This window comes from Salmo salar, chromosome 21, assembly GCF_965601325.2.
Source record: "Salmo salar chromosome 21, fSalSal1, whole genome shotgun sequence".
Taxonomy (NCBI): domain Eukaryota; kingdom Metazoa; phylum Chordata; class Actinopteri; order Salmoniformes; family Salmonidae; genus Salmo; species Salmo salar.
Window position 1 is genome coordinate 19862817 of NC_138311.1, and position 25543 is coordinate 19888359.

General features: G+C 41.8%; 2 protein-coding genes across 3 annotated transcripts in view; both read left to right on the forward strand.

The window, feature by feature from the left end:
* The window catches only part of LOC106581895 (interferon alpha/beta receptor 1a), a 37661-nt gene extending 23403 nt beyond the window's left edge, over positions 1-14258 (forward strand). Inside the window, exons 4-7 of the mRNA XM_014164331.3 lie at positions 1348-1508; positions 3623-3776; positions 4010-4164; positions 4606-14258. Coding sequence (XP_014019806.3) covers positions 1348-1508; positions 3623-3776; positions 4010-4164; positions 4606-4974 — 839 coding nt within the window. The 3' untranslated portion in view covers positions 4975-14258. The remainder of the gene's footprint in view (positions 1-1347; positions 1509-3622; positions 3777-4009; positions 4165-4605) is intronic.
* Positions 4821-24877, forward strand: LOC145850157 (interferon alpha/beta receptor 1a). 2 transcript variants are annotated; one of them, XM_082967019.1, is made up of 6 exons: positions 4821-4950; positions 15269-15395; positions 15558-15736; positions 16153-16310; positions 22198-22342; positions 22462-24877. In XM_082967019.1, the coding sequence occupies exons 2-6, from the start codon at positions 15304-15306 to the stop codon at positions 22872-22874; spliced, it is 987 nt and encodes a 328-aa protein (XP_082823145.1). In that variant the 5' UTR covers positions 4821-4950; positions 15269-15303; the 3' UTR covers positions 22875-24877. The 2 variants fall into 2 exon arrangements, with proteins under 2 accessions (XP_082823145.1, XP_014019807.1); XM_014164332.3 differs by lacking the exon at positions 4821-4950 and adding an exon at positions 14411-14695.
* The last annotated feature ends 666 nt before the right edge of the window (positions 24878-25543 follow it).

Below are 25543 nucleotides of genomic sequence, written 5' to 3' on the forward strand. Positions count from 1 at the left end.
ACTGCCCTTTCCCACCTGGACAAAAGAAACCGCTATGTGAGAATGACTACAGCTCAGCGTTCAACACCATAGTGTCCATAAAGCACATCACTAAGCTAAGGACCCTGGAACTAAACACCTCTCTCTGCAACTGGATCCTGGACTTCCTGACGGGCCGCCCCCAGGTGGTAAGGGTAGGCAACAACACATCTGCCACGCTGATCCTCAACACTGGGGCCTCTCAGGGGTGCGTGCTTAGTCCCCTCCTGTACTCCGTTCACCCACGACTCCCAACACCACCATTAGGTTTGCTGACGACACTACAGTGGTAGGTCTGATTACCAACAACGATGACGGCCTATAGGGAGGAGGTCAGAGACCTGGCAGTGTGGTGCCAGGATAACAACCTCTCCCTCAATGTGAGCAAGACCAAAGGAGCTGATCGTTGACTACAAGAAAAAGCGGGCCGAACAGGCCCCTATTAACATCGACGGGACTGTAGTGGAGCGGGCCGAGAGTTTCAAGTTCCTTGGAGTCCACATCACCAACGAACTATCATGGTCCAAAAACACCAAGACAATCGTGAAGAGGGCACAACAACAACCTTTCCCCCTCAGGAGACTGAAAAGATTTTGCATGGGTCCTCAGATCCTCAAAAAGTTCTACAGCTGCACCATCGAGAGCATCCTGACCGGTTGCATCACCATCTTGTATGGCAACTGTTTAGCATCTGACCGTAAGGCGCTACAGAGGGTAGTACATATGGCCCAGTACGTCACTGGGGCCAAGCTTCCTGCCATCCAGGACCTATATACTAGGCAGTGTCAGAGGAAAGCCCCAAAAATTGTCAGACTCCAGTCACCCAAGTCATAGACAGTTCTCTCTGCTACAACACGGCAAGCGGTACTGGAGCCTGGACTAATTAACAGCTTCTACCCCCAAGCCATAAGACTGCTGAACAATTAATCAAATGGCCACCCGGACTATTTACACCCCCCCCATTGCTACTCACTATTTTATCTATGCATAGTCACTTTACCCCTACCTACATGTACAAATTACCTCTACTAACCTGTATCCCCGCTCATTGACTTGTTACTTTTTTTTAAGGGCTTGTAAGTAAGCATTTCACAGTAAGGTCTACACTTGTTGTATTCGGTACATGTGACAAAGTTTGATTTGAATGAGTAGGTGTGTCCAAACTTTTGACTGGTACTGTACGTAGACACCCTAACACACAACTAGCACAGGAAGACCGCTATCGATCACCAATAATCGTTCTCTGGAGTTGGCTCGGCTGGATTCTGACTTGATGACTACTGAGAGTTTATTTATGCTTCTTATTTTTCTGTTCTTCCCCCTGTCTAGCTGCTTTGGGCCCACCGTCCAGGGTGGAGCTGGCTCCTGTGGGGAACCTGCTGGACGTGACCATCTCTGACCCCCTGACCAGCACCCAGGGCTCCATGAAGGAACACATCCTCTCCCTGTCCTACCACATCCTGTACTGGAGCCTGTCCGATGACCCTCGGGTACTGTCTTTTCTTTACTAGCACTGACAGCTACTTTATTGGTGGAAAATGTACTGTCTGTGATATGTGGTGGCTCACCTAGCTACCTTAAAATGGATGTACTAAGTCACTTCTTCTAAATGACAAAAATGTAAATGTTTACTTTTTTTGGTTTCTAGCTGAAACTAGGACAGATTGATTATTTTTCTGGAACAACTAGAAATGCTCAGAGAGAAGTTTTAAAAATATCTTTGTTTCTCCAGCTCACACTTCCCTTTTCTATGGTCCCTTAAGGCACCTGGGCCTCCCCTCAGTAACCCTGTGACTGCTATAAAACCCCACACACCAGAAGCCACAACATGTAACACTCTAAACCAAAACCTTAAAAAGAACACACCTGTGTTCCAACTCTGGTTTTCTATGCAGGGTTTCTATGTAGGTTTTCTATGTAACACAACACAATAATGCCCCTTTCAGACGTATGGAATGTGGCTCCTTGAAAGCACTACGGCATGTATGTTTGTCTGAAAGGGTACATTACGGCTTTTTAAATGCCGCAACAAAACCTTTTCTGGAGGTAGTTTCGAAGCGCCACTGAACAGGCATTTAACTTGTCTGTTAAGGAATGCCGGGACTAACATCCATTTCTAGGCAACCAGAACTGTCAATCAAATGATCATCAGCATCATCTGGATATGTGTGCAACAAAAGTTCAACATTCACCTTCTGCTACCATTTCTGTCAAGCCGTCTACACATAGTTTGACGCGTATGTTCGATAAATCCAACGTATGCACCACACAGAACGCACTGCAACTGCCTCTGCAACTCAATGCTGCGAGGCAAACGCAGTGTTCCATTGGAAATGAATGTACTTCTGGTGTACCAAAATGCAATGATGCTGTTGGTGTGGTCGAGGCGTAAGAAAAGTTCTTTGAAGTTCATAAAATATACATTTTGTAGGAAAATAAGAAATCTACCCTACGATAAAAACAACAGCACATCAATCGGCAACATTTATTGTTTTCAGGTAAACAATACCAAATATTCTATGCTGGAGCAGAATTCTACTGTCTGAAAAGGTACATCAGGTTATCAATTGTTGCTATCGACCTGTTACTGTAGTGGCATCCTATGTAAGGGACTGTGCACTTGAGGTGTGTGGCCACTTGGAAACACCAGTTGGACCTCTCACTCAAACCCTTGTAATTTGTTTGTCTTATGTTGCACCTACCTCACATTTTCCAGGAATATTGGCCCAGCGTGGTCCGGGTTAGGGGAGGGTTTGGCCGGGGGGGCTTTACTTGGCTCCTCGACGTTATAGCGACTCCTTGTGGCGGGCTGGGCGCTTGCAGGCTGACTTCGGTCATCAGTTGAACGGTGTTTCCTCCGACACATTGGTGCAGTGGGTGTTTAGAAGCGCGGTTTGGCGGGTCATGTTTCGGAGGACGCATGACTCGACCTTCGCCTCTCCCGAGCCCGTTGGGGAGTTGCAGCGATGAGACAAGATCGCAATTGGATATCACGAAATTGGGGAGGAAAAAGGGGGTAAAAAGAAAAATGTATATGAAGAAATAAAAATATATCAAGTGTAATGTTAGGATTCAGTCTTGTCAGGTGTACTGTTGTGTACTCATGGTTATGCATATACTTTTCATATTTCTTCTGTAAGATTTCAATTTAGCCCTATCCACGTAGGACAATCCCCACGAGTGTGAAGGGTTGAATATAAAAAAAGCGTATTTATTGTAAAAAGTAAAGCCAACACGTTTCAGGTTTTGGCCACCTTCAGGGTTTTTATTCTGTCCGATATCGGACAGGGCATTCAAATGCGCATCAGATTGAATGCAAAGCTCTTATTACATATTCTCTGTAACTCCCCCAGGGCTTCAACATCAATAGTATCTGCTCTTCTGCAGCCATTCCACTTACTTGATATAATCCAGTACTAGCACAGATGGTTCATGTGAAGAAGGGCTTGGTGATCAGTTCACCAGTGGAATCAACTGTGCTAGTACTGCATTACATCAAGTAAGTGGAATGGCTCGAGGTACTCCAGAGAGGTTTGGGAAACACAGCCCTATCTTATTTCATTTTGCAAAAACCTCTTTTAACATGTTTTTATTGTTTGAACAGGGTCTGAAACCTAATTTGGTGAACTCTAGCAACAACCTGGTGACGCTGCCTGAGCTGGAGGCCTGGACGTGGTACTGTGTCAGGGTTCAGTCTCGCTACGACTACTACAACAAGACAAGCGGCTACACAGAACCCCAGTGCATGCAGACAGAAGGTAAAGACTTTGAGATTGGTTTCGAAATAGCATGACGTGTGTGTGTGTGTGTGTGTGTGTGTGTGTGTGTGTGTGTGTGTGTGTGTGTGTGTGTAACCTACCTGTATCTGTGTGAGTAAGTATACTGTATTTTTTTTGTATCTATTTTTTTTTTTACATGAGTATTTACATACTAATGAGGGCACTGTAATGTAGTGTGAAGGACACTTATGTGTGATTGTCTTCATCCACAGGTGACACCCAGAGGTGGCAGATCTTCCTGTACTTCCTGGTCTCCCTGGTAGCATGTTTCCTGCTGGTGCTGCTGGCCTACACCTTCTTTAGGTTCTACAGAGTCCTCAAACACACCTTCTACCCCACCATCCAGCTGCCTGCATACATCCAGGAGGTAGGCTGTACATGGGCTAACGAGCACACACATCCTATGAAATTGTATTTGTCACATGCGCCGAATACAACAAGTGTAGACCTTACCGTGAAATGCTTACTTACAAGCCCTTAACCAACAATGCAGTTTTAAGAAAATAGAGTTAAACAAAACTGACTAAATAAAATAAAGTAACACAATAACAATAACGAAGCTATATACAGGGGGTATCGGTACCGAGTCAATGTGCGGGGATACAGGTTAGTCAAGGTAAATTGTACATGTAGGTAGGGGTAAAGTGACTATACATGTATAATAAACAGCGAGTAGCAGCAGGCCTCACAGTGGCTAGCATGTAAACAAGAGTAATATCTAGGTGTCTGTGGGTGGGTGTGTGTCTTGGGGGGGTTTGGATAAATTGAGTAATCGTATGCTGCTCCCTCTTTCTCCCCCCACCACCAGTACCTCTGTGATTCGTCCCTCGGCTCTGAAATGCCCATTCTCTTCACTCCTGAGTCGGAGCTGTGCTGTGATAATCTGAGCGTGTACGCTGAGGTGGTGCTGCCAGAGATCCACATCCCTCCTCCCTTCACAGCTCCCCCCTCAGGGCTGCAGCATGACAGCAGCAGGCATAGCCGCCAGGGCAGTGAAGGCAGCGGGGACTCTGGGGTCTACTCCACAGAGGGAGGCTCCGGCCAGCAGGGTTCTAGTGGTCGGGGTGAGCCAATCAGGAGAGACAAGGAAGTGGAGAAGGTCAAGCTGGAGGAGATGGGGAAAGAGCCTGGAGACGAAGGAGTTCCGGATGAGGTGATTGTGGATGTGTGCGTCTGAGGAGAGATGGAGAGAGCGAGAGGAGAGCTTGGTGGAAAGACCGTAGGTGATGGTTGAAGAATTGTAGTAGGGAAAGGAGGAGGGTCATACAGAATGTTCTCCGAAGTCTCAGTCTTTCTATCCCTCCTCAAAGGACACTTTAAAGTTGATGACATCTCGCAGATTAAAAGACACATCTCAAAAGTAAGGGTGTAATGGTGAACGTATTCATACCGACTCGTTCGGTATGGGGGACCTCTGTTCAGTCCGCACTGTGAACCCAGATTAAAACATAAACAATTTTACTGTACCAGTCAAACTTATGGCCACCTACTCATTCCAGGATTTTTCTTTATTTTTACTATTTTCTAAATTGTAGAATAATACTGAAGAAATCCAAACTATGAAATAACATACATGGGATCATTAGTATCCAAAAATGTGTTAAACAAATCAAAGTATATATTTTAGATTCTTCAAAGTAGCAACTCTTTGCCTTGATGACAGCTTTGCACACTCTTGGCATCCCTCTCAACCAGATTCATGAGGTACCGTAATTTCCGGACTATTAAGCGCACCTGAATATAAGGCACACCCACTGAATTTTTTTTAAATTATTATTTTGAACATAAATAAGCCGCACATGTCTATAAGCCGCAGGTGCCTACCGGTAAATTGAAACAAATGAACTTTACACAGGCTTTAACGAAACACGGCTTGTAAAAAAAAAAAAAAAAAAAATTGCAGTAAACAGTAGCCTACCAAGAAAGTCATTGGTCACTATCTTCCTCCTCCTGTGCACTGAAACCATCTCCTTCGGTGTCGGAGTTGAATAGCCTCAGAATTGCTTCATCCGATATTGGATCGTTTTCATTGTCGCTCTCATCACTTTCATCCGGAGGCAAATCCCCCACTGAGCCCTCTTCAACACGCAGCAGTCCAGCGTTTCGAAACCCGTTGATGATAGTGGATTTTTTGACAATGCTCCACGCTGTCAGGACCCACAAATTTGAAAGCGGGAAAAATCCATATATTAGCCACGTCATTGTTTAACCTGTCTGGGCCAGACGCTTGCGTCCCACCCTAATCAACAGCCAGTGGAATCGCGTTGCGTGAAATGCAAAACCTCATAAATGCTATAACTTAAATTTCTCAAACATATGACTATTTTACACCGTTTTATAGATACACCTCTCCTGAATCGAACCACGTTGTCCGATTTCAAAAAGGCTTTACAGCAAAAGCAAAACATTAGATTATGTTAGGAGAGAACCCAGACAGAAATAATCACACAGCCATTTTCAATGCAACTAGATGCATCACAAATACCCAAAACACAGCTAAATGAAGCACTAACCTTTGACAATCTTCATCAGATGACAATCCTAGGACATCATGTTACACAATACATGCATTTTTTGTTCGATAAAGTTCATATTTATATATAAAAACAACATTTTACATCGGCGCTGAGTAGGACTTGTCGTCACGAATGTACAAAAAATATATATTTAAGTTCGTTCAAACATGTCAAACGTTGTATAACATAAATCTTTAGGGCCTTTTTCAACCAGAGCTTCAATAATATTCCATGGGGACGTTTGCATTGTCTTTCGAAAGGGGAGGGTAGCCATGGGCGGCCGCGTCATAATGGTAAATGGCCCTCCACCTGTGACCACTTTCCACAGCCTCTCTTTCAGTCAGTTTTGATAGTAGGAGACTCAAACCACTTTGTAAAGACTGGGGACATCTAGTGGAAGCCTTAGGAAGTGCTAAATGATTCATAAGCCCCTGTGTGTTTCAATGGCAAATGTTTGAAGCGATATCCACACATCAGATTTCAGTTTCCTGTCAGGATTTGTCTCAGGGTTTTGACTGCCATATGAGTTCTGTTATACTCAGACACCATTCAAACAGTTTTAGAAACTTTAGGGTGTTTTCTATCCAAATCAAACAATTATATGCATATTCTAGTTACTGGGCAGGAGTAGTAACCAGATTAAATCGGGTACGTTTTTTTATCTGGCCGTGCAAATACTGCCCCCTATCCCCAACAGGTTTTAAGCCGCCAAGTTCAAAGCGTGGGAAAAAAGTTGCGGCTTATAGTCCGGAATTTACGGTAGTCACCTGGAATGCATTTCAATTAACAGGTGTGCCTTAACTTCTTATGGCTGAAATCCCGTTAACGGGATCGGGATCCGGTTTAACCTCTCTAGGGTATGTGGGACGAAATCGTCCCACCTACGTAACAGCCAGTGTAATCCCGTGGCGCGTTATTCAAAAACCTCAAAAATGCAAAAATTTCAATTTTTCAAACATATGACTATTTTACACCATTTTAAAGACAAGACTCGTTAATCTAACCACACTGTCCGATTTCAAAAAGGCTTTACAACGAAAGCAAAACGTTAGATTATGTCAGCAGAGTACCCAGCCAGAAATAATCAGACACCCATTTTTCAAGCTAGCATATAATGTCACATAAACCCAAACCACAGCTAAATGCAGCACTAACCTTTGATGATCTTCATCAGATGACAACCCTAGGACATTATGCTATACAATACATGCATGTTTTGTTCAATCAAGTTCATATTTATATCAAAAAACAGCTTTTTACATTAGCATGTGAAAAGCATGTGACTAGCATTCCCACCGAACACTGCCGGTGAATTTACTAAATTACTCACGATAAACGTTCACAAAAAGCATAACAATTATTTTAAGAATTATAGATACAGAACTCCTCTATGCACTCGATATGTCCGATTTTAAAATAGCTTTTCGGTGAAAGCACTTTTTGCAATATTCTCAGTAGATAGCCCGGCATCACAGGGCTAGCTATTTAGACACCCAGCAAGTTTAGCACTCACCAAAGTCAGATTTACTATAAGAAAAATGTTATTACCTTTGCTGTCTTCGTCAGAATGCACTCCCAGGACTTCTACTTCAATAACAAATGTTGGTTTGGTTCAAAATAATCCATAGTTATATCCAAACAGCGGCGTTTTGTTCGTGCGTTCAAGACACTATCCGAAAGGGTAAATAAGGGTGACGAGCATGGCGCAATTCGCGACAAAAAAATTCTAAATATTCCATTACCGTACTTCGAAGCATGTCAACCGCTGTTTAAAATCAATTTTTATGCAATTTTCCTCATAAAAAAGCGATAATATTCCGACCGGGAATCTGCGTTTAGGTAAACAGACGAAAGGAAATAAAGCACGGGGTCGACTCGTGCACGCGCCTAAGCCCATAGTACTCTGATCGGCCACTTGCCAAAAGCGATAATGTGTTTCAGCCAGAGGCTGCCTCGATATCGTTCAGCTTTTTCCCGGGCTCTGAGAGCCTATGGGAGCCGTAGGAAGTGTCACGTTAGAGCAAAGATCCTCAGTCTTCAATAAAAAGAGCCAAGATGAAACACAACTTGTCAAACAGGCCACTTCCTGCATGGAATCTTCTCAGGTTTTGGCCTGCCATTTGAGTTCTGTTATACTCACAGACACCATTCAAACAGTTTTAGAAACTTTAGGGTGTTTTCTATCCAAAGCCAATAATTATATGCATATTCTAGTTACTGGGCAGGAGTAGTAACCAGATTAAATCGGGTACGTTTTTTATCCGGCTGTGTCAATACTGCCCCCTAGCCCTAACAGGTTAATGGCAGAGCGCCAAATTCAAAGATTATTAAAAATATTTAACTTTAATACATTCACAAGTGCAATACACCAAATTGAAGCTGAACATCTTGTATTTCTAGCCACCGTGTCAGATTTCAACAAGGCTTTACGGCGAAAGCAAATTACGCTATAATCTGAGGATAGCACCCCAACAAACAAACACTGAAAATCATATTTCATCCCGCCAGGCGCGACACAAAACTCAGAAATAACATATAATTCATGCCTTACCTTTGACGAGCTTCTTCTGTTGGCACTCCAATATGTCCCATAAATATCACAAATGGTCCTTATATATCCAAAATGTCTATTTATTTGGCGCATTTGATCCAGAAAAACACCAGTTCCAACTTGCGCAACATGACTACAAAATCTCTAAGTTACCTGTAATCTTTGACAATTTTCAGCAAACAACTTTCCTAATACAACTTTAGGTATTTTTTAACGTAAATAATCGATAAAATTTAAGACGGGATAAACTGTGTTCAATACCGGAGGAAAACAAAGTGGAGCGTGCTTTCAGGTCGCACGCCTCTATCAAAAAGTACACTTCCCTCAAGCCTCATTCTGAGCAGGGCTACTTCTTCATTACACAAAGGAAAAACATCAACCAATTTCTAAAGACTGTTGACATCCAGTGGAAGCGATAGGAACTACAAGCAACTCGCTTAGAATTCCAGATTCTCAATGAAAACCCATGGAAGAGAGAGTGACCTAAAAAAAAAAGAAATTCCTGGATGGTTTGTCCTCGGGGTTTCGCCTGCCAAATACGTTCTGTTATACTCACAGACATCATTCAAACAGTTTTAGAAACTTCAGAACGTTTTCTATCCAAATCGACCAATTATATGCATATCCTAGCTTCTGAGCCTGAATAGCATGGAGTATACTTTGGGCACACTTTTCATCCGGACGTGAAAATAGCGCCCTCAAGCCATAAGAAGTTAAGTTAATTTGTGGAATTCCTTTCCTTCTTAATGTGTTTGAGCCAATCAGTTGTGTTGTGACAAGGTAGGGGTGGTATACAGAAGATAGCCCTATTTGGTAAAAGACCAAGTCCATATTATGGCAAGAACAGCTCAAATAAGCGAAGACAAACGACAGTCCATCATTACTTTAAGACATGAAGGTCAGTCAATCCGGAAAATGACGACAACTTTGAAAGTTTCTTCAATTGAAGTCGCAAAAACCATCAAGCGCTATGATGAAACCAGCTCTCATGAGGACCGCCACAGGAAAGGAAGACCCAGAGTTACCGCTGCTGCAGAAATTGCTACCCAAATAAATGCTTCAGAGTTCAAGTAACAGACACATCTCAACATCAACTGTTCAGAGGAGACTGCGTGAATCAGGCCTTCATGGTTGAATTGCTGCAAAGAAACCACTACTGAAGGACACCAATGATAAGAAGAGACTTGCTTGGGCCAAGAAACACGAGCATTGCACATTAGACCATGTGGAAATCTGTCCTTTGGTCTGAGGAGTCCAAATTTAAGATTTTTGGTTCCAAACGATGTGTCTTTGAGGCGGAGAGTAGGTGAATGGATGATCGCATGTGTAGTTCCCACCGTAAAGCATTGAGGAGAAGGTGTGATGGTGTGGGGGTGCTTTGCTGGTGACACCGTCTGTGATTTATTTAGAATTCAAGGCACACTTAACCAGCATGGCTACAACAGCATTCTGCAGCGATACGCCATCCCATCGGTTTGCACTTAGTGGGACTATCATTCATTTTTCAACATGACAATGACCCAAAACACACCTCCAGGCTGTGTAAGGGCTATTTGACCAAGAAGGAGAGTGATGGAATGCTGCATCAGATGACTTGGCCTCCACAGTCACCCGACCTCAACCCAATTGAGATGGTTTCAGATTAGTTGGACCGCAGAGTGAAGGAAAAGCAGCCAAGTGCTCAGCATATGTGGGAACTCCTTCAAGACTGTTGAAAAAGCATTTCTCATGAAGGTGGTTGAGAATGCCAAGAATGTGCAAAGCTGTCATCAAGGCAAAGGGTGGCTACTTAGAATATCAAATATTTTGATTTAACACTTGTTTGGTTACTACTTGATTCCATATCTGTTATTTCATAGTTTTTATTCTACAATGTAGAAAATAGTAAAAATCAAGAAATCCTGGAATGAGTAGGTGTGTTCAAACTTTTGACTGGTACTGTACGTGGATATCTCACTAGGCCTATAGGCTACATCTACACTGCATTGTATGCCTCTTGGGTAAATCTGAGCAACAACAAAAAAAAAACATTTCAGGCTATCCTGTTAAAACAACTAGAGACTATAGAATGTGCACGTTGTAATTACAATTTGAATCTTAATTGACGGATTTCTAACTGTCCTTTTTGTGAGGCACAGCTAGGAAATAGTTCTGTCCAATGGCGAGTGGTGGGATCGATAAACCAGGAGGATTCTCCATCACCAGTTTGGGAACATTTTGGCTTCCCAGTAAGATTATTGCGGGGATGGACACAGAGTATGTTGCCAGTGCTGAAAGAGAATAGCCTATGCAGCTGCCAACACCTCAAACATGTTGACACAGTTACGCCGACATCCACCCCAGTATTCCTACCACCAGAACAAGACGGCAACGCAAAAAAACAACGCAACTTCGTCTCCCCACTGCATTCAAGCAGCCCTTCGCAGCTGATTCTGACCGGGCCAAAATAAATAAATGACAAGCGCGATAGGTATGTTTATTGCCATGGAAACGCGCCCATTCTCGGTGGTTGAGAAGAATAAGGCGTTTCAGCACTTCCTGAAAGTGCTTGAGCCACGTTACGAACTTCACCCACTCGCACCCATTTCAGCAGATGGGTAGTACCCACTCTATATAAGCAAGCTGAAACAGAAGTTGTCAATAAATAGGCCAATGCACCCTGTGTTGTGCTTACTACAGATGGCTACGGAGAGCTACTTAAGTGACAGCCCTTCACATTACCCTCAACTGGGAAATGAAAAGTACCGCGCTACAGACATGCCCCCTTTATGAGAGTCACACAAGTGCACATATTTTTCTCTTTGTAAGAAAACCTTATAGCATAGGCTTATACAATGTCTGAGCCATGTTTACATGTTGATTTCACACGCATATTGCACTTTATTTTAGTGTTGTTGAGTAATCATGTGTTTTCATTTAAGAAAATACAAAGTGTGGGTATTCCTGATACCCACACTTTGTATTTTCTTAAATAAACAAAAATGAACTACAGTAACTGTTGACATTTTCCCGCTGTACCAAATCCGAACCGTAGCGTGACCCCAAAACTAGGTTCTGTGAACCGTTATACCCCTACTCAAGGTACCATCCATAGCCAACTTGTGACAGGATGGTATGTTATTAATGTGATTCCTGTTTGTCTTTATTCTACCTGTTCACCGTGACAGTTGTGAATTTGTGCCTGGGTTGTTCTGGAAATCCCATGTTGCTCGGTGTTTAAGGGCATAGAAACAATATTAAAGGTGGGAGAGGAAGGAGCATCTATCAGATTAAGAAAATCAACAAGACCCCAGCCCACCTTTCTTTTCTATGGCCATGCTGGAAGAGTGTAGTGGCATGGTGTCGTGAGATGGGCGTGCTCCAAACTACATGTCAGACAGTGCTGGTCACTCCCAATGGCATGCCTTCTTTTTCCAGCAAATTCTGTGACTGTTGGTCCATTGGCATGCATGACTGCTGCTGTTGCAAGATGTTGTGTGTTCCCCTATACTGTAACTAAAGCGGTAATCCCCATTAAAAATAAATGAAGGAATTCATGGGGAAACAGGGTAGCTCGTCAGTTTAAACGGGGTTAAATTTGAACATTTTCAATCACAAGTATGGTGCAGATAGTCAACCTCAAGTTTGTCCAGTCAAGACATCTTCGAAACGAAGCCCATCGTGCATGTTGGTTTTTATGCAAATGTTAAATGCATTAGTTTGTCCTTTTTTATGATTCTTATAGAATCTGAAATCAAGAATAGTGTCATGTTTTCTCTCTGTGACCTCATTTATTTGACTTCCTCTTTGTCATGAAAGGTGCTTTGCTCCAACTGTTGCTGGTTGGACCCCTGAGTCTTAAAGAAGAACTGAATCTCCTTGTGTGTGATTTATTTAAAGGGCTATGTTTATTGATGCATTTGTTCGCTGAGGTGAAAACTCCCCTGTCGAACAAATACCTCCTAGAGGTTTTTCATTATAAATACAACAACATTTTGTCAAAGTTACACAAGTGGAAATGATCAGCGTCACTTAAGTTGATAAAAGTGGCATAAAATATTTCCAACAAATAACCATAATGTATATCAGCTAAAGCCTCAAAACCGAAGCCAATACACATGTGAATTTCCTATGCTTTATTATAACCAGCTACAAACAGCTCTTTGTATTACATGCCTGTACAGTTGAAGTCAGAAGTTTATGTACACCTTAGCCAAATGCATTTAAACTCAATTGAGATTTACAAACTATGGCCATGCTGTCAATGAAGCATGCCAATGTTGAATGTTTTATCATTTTAAGTTTGGAAAGGACACCCTTAATCCCAGACTTGGGACCACACAGCCACTCCACTGAATAGCAGGCTAGTGATTGCTTTGCAATGCTTGCAGTTAGGATTTGCCAGTAGATTGTCGACTTGATTCATAATGATGACTGCTAGCTAAGATTTTGAAAGTATGATGTTGACATGATACGTCCAATCAAAGCTACTTTAGATAAAGTTACGTCAGATCACATACGTGTTGCCAATGACCTCGAGCCTTCTTGGATGGGCACTTCTAATGTAACTCTATGGCAGCACCCAAGGGGCTTGAATTTTAGAGCTTTACCCTACCCTGACTACACCACTCGCGTGGCGTGCACGAGCATTGCAAAATCAATTTAGAAATCTATGTTATTCAATTATTGCACCCACACTGCTCGCGCGCATCAACGAGCGTCTGCGTTGCCAAGGGCTAAAATAGAAGTCCTTTCTATTTCTTTTTATTTTCCCTTTTTTTTTCTCCCCAATTTCGTGATATCCAATTGGTAGTTATAGTCTTGTCTCATCGCTGCAACTCCTGTACGGACTCAGGAGAGGCGAAGGTCGAGACCCATGCATCCTCCTGGAAGGAGGAGAGATGACGACCGTTTTATGTGTGGATTAATTGTCGGAGTAGAGGACCTTGTGCATTTCGGGTAAAATAACAACTCAATGTTTATATCCCAGGACAAATTAGCTAGCAACAGCAAGCTAGCTAAATAGGACAAATTAGCTAGCAAGTGCAAGCTAACTAGCTAAATTGCCATACATGTTTAATGCTTTTCGACCTGTCCCCAAATTAATGTCATTGGTTCAGAGTTTGTTTTGATATTTCAACCTGCGTGTCTTGATCACGTTTGGTGTAGTGTGATAGTGCATTTCGTGTATTGTTTAGAGTTTTGTAGTGCCTTCGCTGGCATGCATCTAAAATAACATGTTTGCCTCACCAAGATTGACATGCTAAAATGGCCACTGAAAGTAGTCCTGGTGAATAGTGTGCACAAAACAATGGTTGTCTTCATTTATATCTTTGGTCATGCTGTACAATACTGAACATGCTGTATTATTGCATCCAAATTGAGTTTCATTCATATTAAAGTAATTAACTCTCACCTCATACGTCTTGCCTAAGTGTTTGATTGCATACTGATTAATTGATGTTGCATGCTGTGAACTTGACCTCTGTTACATTTGTGATTTCACTTTATTATATATTTAAATGAGTATCGGCCAAGTGGGTCATTGAGAATGCGTGCTGCTACTTCCAGACAGTGACTAACTTTTAGCACTGTACTTTTTTGATTTCCTGTGTGTGTGGTTGGTTTCTAGATGAGTTATACTGGGGCAGGAAGTTTCGATCGTGAACACACGCTTCCACGTGCGTAGGGTATAATGAGAACAACACAATGCCGGGTATCCTTGAGAGGTCTTGTCGCCGTGACTGAAGGACCGACGTGGAAATAGAGGGGAGGGAAGCGATCAAGACCAGGGATTTAAGATATGATATTACGCCTATTTGCATGGCAAGTTTTTCTCCTTGCATACACCGGTAAGTCTTTTGATTCAAAATGAAAGCGAAACGACAGACCGCTCCACTCGGCTTATTTTTGCAATGATTGAGCGGTGAATAGACATTTTGATTAAAATAAATCACACCTAAACAAGTGTTACAGGTTAATCTAAAAGCTTGCAATATGAATCGTGTATAGTCATTGTGTATTCTCTGTACTGTACCGATCTTTGCAGATTTAGGATAAGCAGCCACACGGGTTTAAAAATGATGTACATAACAGAATAAAACAAGACGTCTTGGTTTCCTTTTCTTAACATCCTGTGCTACATGTCAGTTAACTGTCTCGTCCAAGCAAAGGTGTGTTATGAGTGGTTCATATCTTGACCACATTAATTCGAATTCTATTCATTTCAGACTCCTTCCACGCCAGCTTTATAATGTCTTAGAGTGATACTGCTCCAGCAGACTAAAAAGTCTCAGTAGGGCTAGACGTTGGTGTAATGTCGTCATTGTCCGCCACCTCTGCTATAACGTTACTATAACATCAAGACTGCTGTGATACTAAAGAACATCTGAATTCTGACATGATTCTGGCGTTGTTTCCCTCAGTGTTTGCTGCACTGCCTATACCTTATAATGTGAGGATGGATGCAGTGAACACTCGATACATTATGATATGGGACCGGAATCACTCCATGGCCAATCACAACATCACGTTCACCGCTCAATACAAATTGTGAGTACCAAGAGCCTTTCTTACTCCAGGACAATAAAAGGTACATATTTATTTCAGTAAAAAATATGTTTACTTTCCATTTTTACTCTGCTTCAAGCATGCTGTCTGGTACTTGAATGAACCCCACCAACAAGCTAGACATTTTTCCTCTCTGTCTCATAGTTCTCATACACAGTCGGACGAGGGGACCTACACAGGGGTGTGTGTCAGGATAACTGAGGAGAGATGCGACTTCTCTAAGGAGCTGGGCTTCAACAATGAATACATACTGAGAGTGAGGGCCGAGGGCAGGGGTCAGATGTCAAACTGGTACTGGCTGAAGTTCATTCCTGATGAACATGGTGAGGCCAACAACATCCGTAACTGGACATGCACACTTTGTGGCTGTGTGCAAGCTTTTGTTTCAGCCCAGCTCCAACACATTTTTTGTAATTTAGCAGATGCTCTTATCCAGGCAAAACTTAGTGGTAGGTGTATACATTTTCATACATTTTCATACTGGTCCACTGTGGGAATTGAACCTACAACCATGGCGTTGCAAGTGCTATGCTCTAACTGACCTACACAGGAATCAAAAACACTCCTGATTCACATTACTGTGGTCTAAAATGTGAGTTTGTTGATAATTTTAATCATGTCTGTAAGTGGAACAATGCTAGCCTACAGACTAAAAACAGCATGTGCTCAAGTGCCATATGTTGTTGTAGTGAAGGCTGTGATGTAGCCATTGACAGCAGTGTTTGTTCCTGTGTTACAGCGGCCCTAGGCCCCCCGTCCAATGTGACGTTCGATCCAGGGGACGCCATGTTAACAGTGAGCTTCAGGGAGCCAATGGCGGAGGACAACACCCCCATGAGCTCTATGTTGGTCATGTCCTTCAGTCTGCAGTATTGGGAGAAACATTCACCCAGCAAGGTCAGGACTCACTTCAACAGCCAGGCTTTTATGGTTAAGTAGTAGTGATGATTCACAAGTAGAGTGATGGTAGGAGTTTTGTTAAGATGGGAATAAACGGCAAACCGCAGTGAACAGCTCTTTCGGAAGCACCGGCGGAGTGCCAGACAAATGTCATCTCATGTGCACAAGCAAATAACGCCACTCCACTGACCTTTCTCATAACATAATATCCTCCAAACCAGTTATAAAACAAACTGTGCTGTCCTTTCTTTGAAGTCTAGCAGCTGGATATGCTGTGATAAGAGACCGGGGGGGTGTGGTGTAACATGTTCTCTGTCTAAAAGGGACGCACTGCATTGCCTTTTCAAAGGTTTCCAGATCAAACAAGTTTTTGGTATATTTGAAGCCTGCAAAGATGAAGAAAAGGTTTCCATTTCTTCTTTGTTCACTCTTCAATGCCTATCCTCAAGTGACTCACTTGTGTTATTGTCCCCTGTTGTGTGGTTGGGCCATGTGACCCAGAAAAGCACGAGAAGGGCAGGAAACAGGAAGTGAAGGAGCTTTAGTGGTTTTCTCTCTTAATCCATCTGTTACATACATACTGTCGTGTCTTTACTATGGATTACATTATATATGACATGCTATTTTATCAAATCAATTCTCTAATATTACCTGATTAAACTAATCATGTAAATGTAATTAACTAGGAAGTCGGGGCACCACGAAAGAATGTTTATAGAGCTGTTATCTTCCAAATAAACTCTAACAGATCTTTAAATCTTTTATTTCAATAGCAGTCAAGTATTAATCGTCACCTTATTCAGTCTCATCTGAACGTCGTAAAATTCTTGGTTATCTTCACGAACCCTGGCTAACAAGTTGAATCAGCAATACAAAATTTGGTTGAATTATTTATTTACTAATACCTAAATAATCACACAGGATGGATCATACATTGATTACTAAATATATCATAAAAGAAAACGTCCCTAGCGTACAAAACCGATATGACGGCTGGTTACACAAAGAAAGGGGGTTGGGTTTGAATGAAAGAGCGGGAAGACTGAGGAACAAAAGGATTGTGTCTCTATCGGACCTTATGAAGCTATGCTATCGTAAATACAGAATGTTATGCATTCTAAATAACCGCCCATTTGAAAAAGGAAAATGCAAGAAATATATTTACTCTGAGCTGCGCTTCGATAGATTGTTCGAAGATGGAAGGCTGGGTTGCCCAGCAGAGATCTCCCATGTCCTTTGAAGAATACTTCTGGTCGTAGGGCGGATACATTGTAGTCTGTCGTCGTGTGGTAGAACGGATACGTTGTAGTACCCTGTCATTCTGAAGAGAATGTCTGTCCTTTCCTAGGCCACGCACGTTTACAGCTGCTGATGATAACTCGACTTCTTGGATGTATCACTTCTTTAGTGAATAAGAGTTCAAAGTTGATACCAAGTTGCCATACTCAGCTCGTGCTGTATTCTGGCTGGTATAGTCAAAATGTATCCTTCCAGCGTGGTGAATGTCACCTCCACATCGAAATTGTGGGGTGGGAGGGGGGAGGGGTTGGGAGGCATGATCTACACCCAGAAAGGTCCACGTCATGAATGTTGGAATCGGCTAAACTTTGAACATTGAGATATTAACCTCTTGGGGCTAGGTGGGACGCTAGCGTGCCACCCGTGGTGCACTCCATCAACAGCAGGTGCATTTCAAGAGCGGCAAATTTGAATCCAAATAAATGTCAAAATTCAAATTTTTCAAACATACAACTATTTTACACCATTTGAAAGATAAACATCTCCTTAATCTAACCACGTTTTACGATTTCAAAAAGGTTTTACGGCGAAAGCATAAATTTAGAGTATGTTAGGACAGTACATTTACAAGAGTTGTGTGTAATGTTTTGTCAAGTCAAAGACAGGGTCACCAAAACCATAAAACCAGCTAAAATGATGCACTAACCTTTTACAATCTCCATCAGATGACACTCCTAGGACATTATGTTAGACAATGCATGCATTTTTAGTTCTATCAAGTTCATATTTATATCCAAAAACAGCGTTTTACTATGGCATTGATGTTGAGGAAATCGTTTCCCTCCAATAACCGGCAGTCAAGTCAGCGTCACAAATTAAATAATTAAAATTAGAAAACATTGGTAAAATATTATATTGTCATTTAAAGAATTATAGATTTACATCTCTTGAACGCAATCAACTTGCCAGATTTAAAAATAACCTTACTGGGAAATCACACTTTGCAATAATCTGAGCACTGCGCCCAGAAAAATACGCGTTGCGATACAGACTAGACGTCATGTTGGGGAGATCTAAAATCGAAAATACTATGTAAATAATCCATTACCTTTGATTCTCTTCATCAGATGTCACTTCCAGGTATCACAGGTCCATAACGAATGTAGTTTTGTTCAAAAAAGCTAATCATTTATGTCCAAAAATCTCCGTCTTGTTAGCACATGATCTAAGCCAGCCGGACTTCTCGTCATGAACGAGGGGAAAAAATATATTTCCGTTCGTTCAAACATGTCAAACGTTGTATAGCATAAATCATTAGGGCCTTTTTTAACCAGAACATGAATAATATTCAAGGTGGACGAATGCATACTCTTTTATAACGTATTGGAACGAGGGTACCCAACATGAACTCGCGCGCCAGGTGTCTAATGGGACATCATCGTTCCATGGCTCTTGTTCGGTCAGATCTCCCTCCAGAAGACTCAAAACACTTTGTAAAGGCTGGTGACATCTAGTGGAAGCAATAGGAAGTGCCAAAATATTCCTAAGCCCCTGTGTTTTTCAATGGGATAGGTTTAAAGTCAATACAACACATCAGGTATCCACTTCCTGTCAGAAAATATCTCAGGGTTTTGCCTGCCAAATGAGTTCTGTTATACTCACAGACACCATTCAAACAGTTTTAGAAACTTTAGAGTGTTTTCTATCCATATATAATAAGTATATGCATATTCTAGTTACTGGGTAGGATTAGTAACCAGATTAAATCGGGTAAAGTTTTTTTATCCAGACGTGCAAATGCTGCCCCCTAGCCCTAACAGGTTAAATAAATGATAACTCAGAAGCATAGAATATAAGGGGTGAAAGAGACTGGGTTTTATGCCAGAAGTTAATGGTTCTCTGTAGAAAGACAGATTGCTTTGGAATGTGTTGGGTGGACGGGAGGAGATCAAAGGATTGCTATAGGGAAGCAGATGGACATCTGTGGATTAGGTGAAGGAGGGGTTGAGGTCAGGAGGTCAGGTCAGATCCCCTGAAGGGAGTAATAAGGGTTTACTACCCTCTTCCTGTGGAACCATAAGATGTAAGGATTGGAGAGAAAGAGTGTCTTAAGTGGGATATATATACCAGTGATTGTGAGAAATGCTTTTTTGTCTGAATACCCTTTGGGAAGAATTAAACTTGGTTAAGCTTCTCTAGTGTCCGTGAGTTATATACTCTGAAAAATAAGACCCTAACATGACAATACATACAGTTGAAGTCGGAAGTTTACATACACTTAGGTTGGAGTCATTAAAACTCGTTTTTCAGCCACTCCACAAATTTCTTGTTAACAAATTATAGTTTTGGCTAGTCAGTTAGGACATCTACTTTGTACATGACACAAGTAATTTTTCCAACAATTGTTTACAGACAGATTATTTCACTTATCCTTCACTGTATCACAATTCTTCTGGCAACTCTGGTCAGAAGTTTACATACACAAAGTTGACTGTGCCTTTAAACAATTGGAGGTGTACCTCAAGGCCTACCTTCAAATTCAGGGCCTCTTTGCTTCATATCATGGGAAAATCAGAAGAAATCAGCCAAGACCTCAGAAAAAAGATTGTAGATCTCCACAAGTCTTGTTCATCCTTGGGAGCAATTTCCAAACGCCTGAAGGTACCACGTTCATCTGTACAAACAATAGTACGCAAGTATAAACACCATGGGACCACGCAGCTGTCATACCGCTCCGGAAGGAGACGCGTTCTGTCTCCTAGAGATGAAAATCTTCCCTGTGGCTCAGTTGGTAGAGCATTATGTTTGCAACGCCAGCATGGTGTGTGCAACGCCAGGGTTTTGGGTTCGATTCCCACGGGGGGCCAGTACAAAAAAAATAAAAAATGCATGAAATGAAATTGTGTATGCATTCACTACTGTAAGTTGCTCTGGATAAGAGCGTCTGCTAAATGACTACAATGTAAACATACTTTGGTGCGAAAAGTGCAAATCATTCCCAGAACAATAGCAAAGGACCTTGTGAAGATGCTGGAGGAAACCGGTACAAAAGTATCTATATCCACAGTAAAACGAGTCCTATATCGACATAACCTGAAAGGCCACTCAACAATGAAGAAGCCACTGCTCCAAAATAGCCATAAAAAAAATCAGAGTACGGTTTGCAACTGCACATGGGGACAAAGATCATACTTTTTGGAGAAATGTCCTCTGGTCGGATGAAACAATAATAGAACTGTTTGGACATAGTGACCATCATTATATTTGGAGGAAAAAGGGGGAGGCTTGCAAGCCGAAGACCACCATCCCAACCGTGAAGCACGGGGGTGGCAGCATCATGTTGTGGGGGTGCTTTGCTGCAGGAGGGACTGGTGCACTTCACAAAATAGATGCCATCATGAGGGAGGAAATTTATGTGGATATATTGAAGCAACATGTCAAGACATCAGTCAGGAAGTTAAAGCTTGGTCGCAAATGGGTCTTCCAAATGGACAATGACCCCAAGCATACTTCCAAAGTTGTCAAAATGGCTTAAGGACAACAAAGTCAAGGTATTGGAGTGGCTATCACAAAGCCTTGACCTCAATCCTGTAGAAAATGTGTGGGCAGAACTGGGAAGGCGTGTGCGAGCAAGAAGGCCTACAAACCTGACTCAGTTACACCAGCTCTGTCAGGAGGAATGGGCCAGAATTCACCCAACTTATTGTGGGAAGCTTGTGGGAGGCTACCCGAAACGTTTGACCCAAGTTCAACAATTTAAAGGCAATGCTACCAAATACTAATTGAGTGTATGTACACTTCCGACCCACTGGGAATGTGATGAAAGAAATAAAATCTGAAATAAATCATTCTCTCTACTATTATTCTGACATTTCACATTCTTAAAATAAAGTGGTTGTCACGTCCTGACCAGTAAAAGGGGTTATTTGTTATTGTAGTTTGGTCAGGGCATGGCAGGGGGTGTTTGTTTTGTGTGTTTCGTTTTTTTTCTTCTGTTATTCTATTTCTATGTGTTTTATCTAGTTTTTCTATTTCTATTTTGGGGTTTTGGAACAACCTCCAATTAGAGGAAGCTGGTTGTCGTTGCCTCTAATTGGAGGCCATATTTAAGTGGGTTAGTTTTCTCTTGTGTTTGTGGGTGGTTCCTAGTATAGTCTGTGCACCTTATTGGGCTGTTTTCGTCGTTTGTTTTGTTCAAGTGTTTTTCTTCAATAAATAAGAAGATGATAAATATACCCGCTGCGTTTTGGTCTACCTACAACGACGCTTGTGACAGTGGTGAACCAAACTGACCTAAAACAGGGACTTTTTACTGGGATTAAATGTCAGGCATTGTGAAAAACTGAGTTTAAATGTATTTGGCTAAGGTGTATGTAAACTTCCGACTTCAACTGTACATACAGTATTTGCCAATTATTACCATATAATAAGCTCCCTCATATTTGATGTATGCTTAAGTCTAGGGTCCTTCAACTTGATTTTGATCTTTGGAGTAGAGACATTTTTTGTTGTTGAGATATCTGAAAAATGTAGAGCTCACTGCTTTATCAATCAATGTCACACCTTTTGTTTTTTCAAACCATTCAATTCAAGTACTCACACTATTCATATGTCTTATTGGTGTGCTTTTGTCTCCATCATACAGAAACAAGAGAGAGTTTTTGACACCACAGAGGGAACACTGTTCCCGCTGAAGCCCTGGACAGAGTACTGCCTGCAGGTCAACGCATTCAGCAAACCGTACAATAAGACCAGCCCATACACGCAGCAACAGTGTGTGAGGACCCTGGGTAAAATTGAGAACCATTTACACACCATTACATTTAAATCCACATTGTCCCTGAAAAAGGGATCTTTCAGATTTGAGCTTAATATCTATATTGACGCCTGCTCTGTTTGTCCCTCTAAGGACAACCTCCGGTGTGGAAGGTGTTGCTGGCTCTGCTGGGCTGTGTCGGTCTGATGACAATAGTGCCTGTCTACAGATGCCACAAAAAGAGAAAAAGTCTTGTCTCAAAGCACACATTTCCCAGCGGTATACTGCATAACACACAGGATCCAATATCCCTTCTCCTCCTGCCTCGGGAGGAGAGCTGTGCGGTCACAGTTGTGATGGCTGTACAGGTAGAGCAGACAAGCCAGGGTCAACAGCAACAGGTCAAGGGTCAGGGAGATGTTGAGGCGGAGCAGGACAGTGGCTCCTCCTCCATCCAGAGAGGACAAGGCAGCTCCAGTCAGGACTCTGGGATCTACTCAGGAGAAGACAGTGGAAAGAGGAGCGCAGGGTCAACAACAACAAGTCAACCTGAAGAGAGACATTAAGAAGAAAAAAAATGGATCCCCATAGCAAACTGCTGTAGAGGGATTAGTGGAGTTTTGGGGAGCAGCTTGGATTCACTTTCAAGAGGAGAGCTCTTGGGGAAATTCTCTTTTAGTCAAATGACTTTTTAAGACTTTTTTAGACTAGCTATAAGACCTGATGCATTTCTCTAGTTGAGTTTATTGAGTTGCCTGGGAATAATGGCCAATAATGCAGGTTATGGGATGCAGGTTATGGAATGTGCTGTATATGTTATCATTTTTATGTTATTCCCATGCAATAGGAGATATGAAATATGTTTTCCTCAGATAATTCACAGGCCAGTTAGAGTTCCTCTGTCCAGTGTTCTTTTGCCCATCTTAAACTTTTCTTTTTATTGGCCTGTCTGAGATATGGCTTTTTCTTTGCAACTCTACCTGGATGGCCAGCATTCCGAAGTCGCCTGTTGACGTTGAGACTGAAGTTTTGCGAGGACTATTTAATGAAGCTGCCAGTTGAGGACTTGTGAGGCATCTGTTTCTCAAACTAGACACTCTAATGTACTTGTGCACCGTGGCCTCCCACTCCTTTCTATTCTGGTTAGAGCCAGTTTGCGCTGTTCTGTGAAGGGAGTAGTACACAGCGTTGTACAAGATATTCAGTTTCTTGGCAATTTCTCGCATGGAATAGCCGTCATTTCTCAGAACAAGAATAGACTGACAAGTTTCAGAAGAAAGTCTTTGTTTCTGGCCATTTTGAGCCTGTAATCGATCCCACAAATGCTGATGCTCCAGATACTCAACTAGTCTAAAGAAGGCACATTTTATTGCTTCTTTAAGCAGGACAACAGTTTTCATCTGTGCTAACATAATTGCAAAAGCGTTTTCTAATGATCAATTAGCCTTTTAAAATGGTAAACTTGGATTAGCAAACACAACGTGCCATTGGAACACAGGAGTGATGGTTGCTGATAGTGGGCCTCTGTCCATTCAAAATCAGCCGTTTCGATCTACACTAGTGATTTACAACATTAACAATGTCTACACTGTATTTCGGATCAATTTTATGTTATTTTAATGGATAAAAAATGTGCTTTTCTTTCAAAAACAAGGACATTTCTAAGTGACCCCAAACTTTTTAACGGTAGTATAAGAATATTTAGAAAATAAATACACAACGCAGAGGATGAGAGGATTAAAAACTGGAGTACTAATGGTCAATAGTGAATTGTAAATAAGAGTTGGGTTTCAGTTCAACATATGTTAGAATCTGTGGAATGTCACTCCTCAACTCAGTGATGTGTGCTACGTGTGCCAGGTTTTCATTGACTCCAGAGCAGGATACTTGTTATTTGGCTATTGGCCAAGTTGTACTGCAAGGACTTCTGATTGGGCAACCCCAGGCTAGGGTGGGATGTTATAAATGGCATCATATTCCTTTGTTCAGTGGGGACTGAACATCTACCTTCCAGCATAACATCTTGATTTGTCCTTTCTGAATAAACCAATTTTTCTCCCCCTAATTTGCTTTGGAGTTTGTGTTATTGAAGAATAACATAAATTGCTAACAGTAGTGTACCTAAAAAAAATCTATAATAAAAAAAATGGAATGAATGAATGAATGAATGAATGAATGAATGAAGAGATCCCAGTAGAGGGAGACAGGCTCAATTCCAACATCCACATTAGCATTACCACCGGTGCACCACTTGAACAATTCAAATGTTTACTGTCACGTGTCCTTGGGTATCTTGAAAAATGCTTCAAGTTGTTATTATGTAAGTGATATGGTACTGTACTGTAAATAAGAATCACTTAGGCTCCTTTTTGAATGCTGGTCAAGATATTAATAAACCACTCAAATAAAATACCGACTCGAGATTTCATCTTTACCCACAATGGCCGTCATTAAGGGCAGGTGGGGCAGAACCTGTTTTGAATGTTATATTGGCATTAATGCTTTTTACATATCAGTTTGCAAACAAATAATACATTTTTATCATTGAGTTAATAAAGCTGCGAATGACCATGGTCTCTTTTTGTTTTCTTGAGTAAGGCAGCACCAAAATACAGGTGTTTCAGCCTAGCTCAGTGCTTTCTGTGGTAGTGAGGCATCCAGCGGACAACACAGAGCGTAGGGGTTGGTAATGTTCTCTAATTGCGCTGTGATTGGCTCAGTGTTCTGTCACTCATGGGGACACAACGTCACCGCAAAATCTATGGGGAGAGCTCGAAAATTCAAGCACCTTGGGTGCTGCCATAGAGTTACATTAGAAGTGCCCATCCAAGAAGGCTCAAGGTCATTGGCCATAGCCAAAAATAACATCAATGACATAAAATCACGTTATATTGACATTAGATTTGATTGGACTGATCATGTTAACATCATACTTTCAAAATCTTAGCTAGCAGTCATCATCATGAATAAAGTCGACAATCTACTGGCAGTCCAGCATGACTTCTGCTGCGCTCAAAACAACTTGAAACTCAGAACTGGGAAATCTCAGACTTCAGTGAGTTCAAGACAACTGGGAACTCTGAAAAAAACAAGCTCCAACTTGGAAAATATGTTTTGAACGGTCATCCAACTCTGAATTGCAAGTCGGGAACTCTGATCTCTTTCTAGAGCTCCGACCTGAAGATCTGGTCAATTTTCCCCACAGAATTTAGCCTACTATTCTGACTTGGTGGTA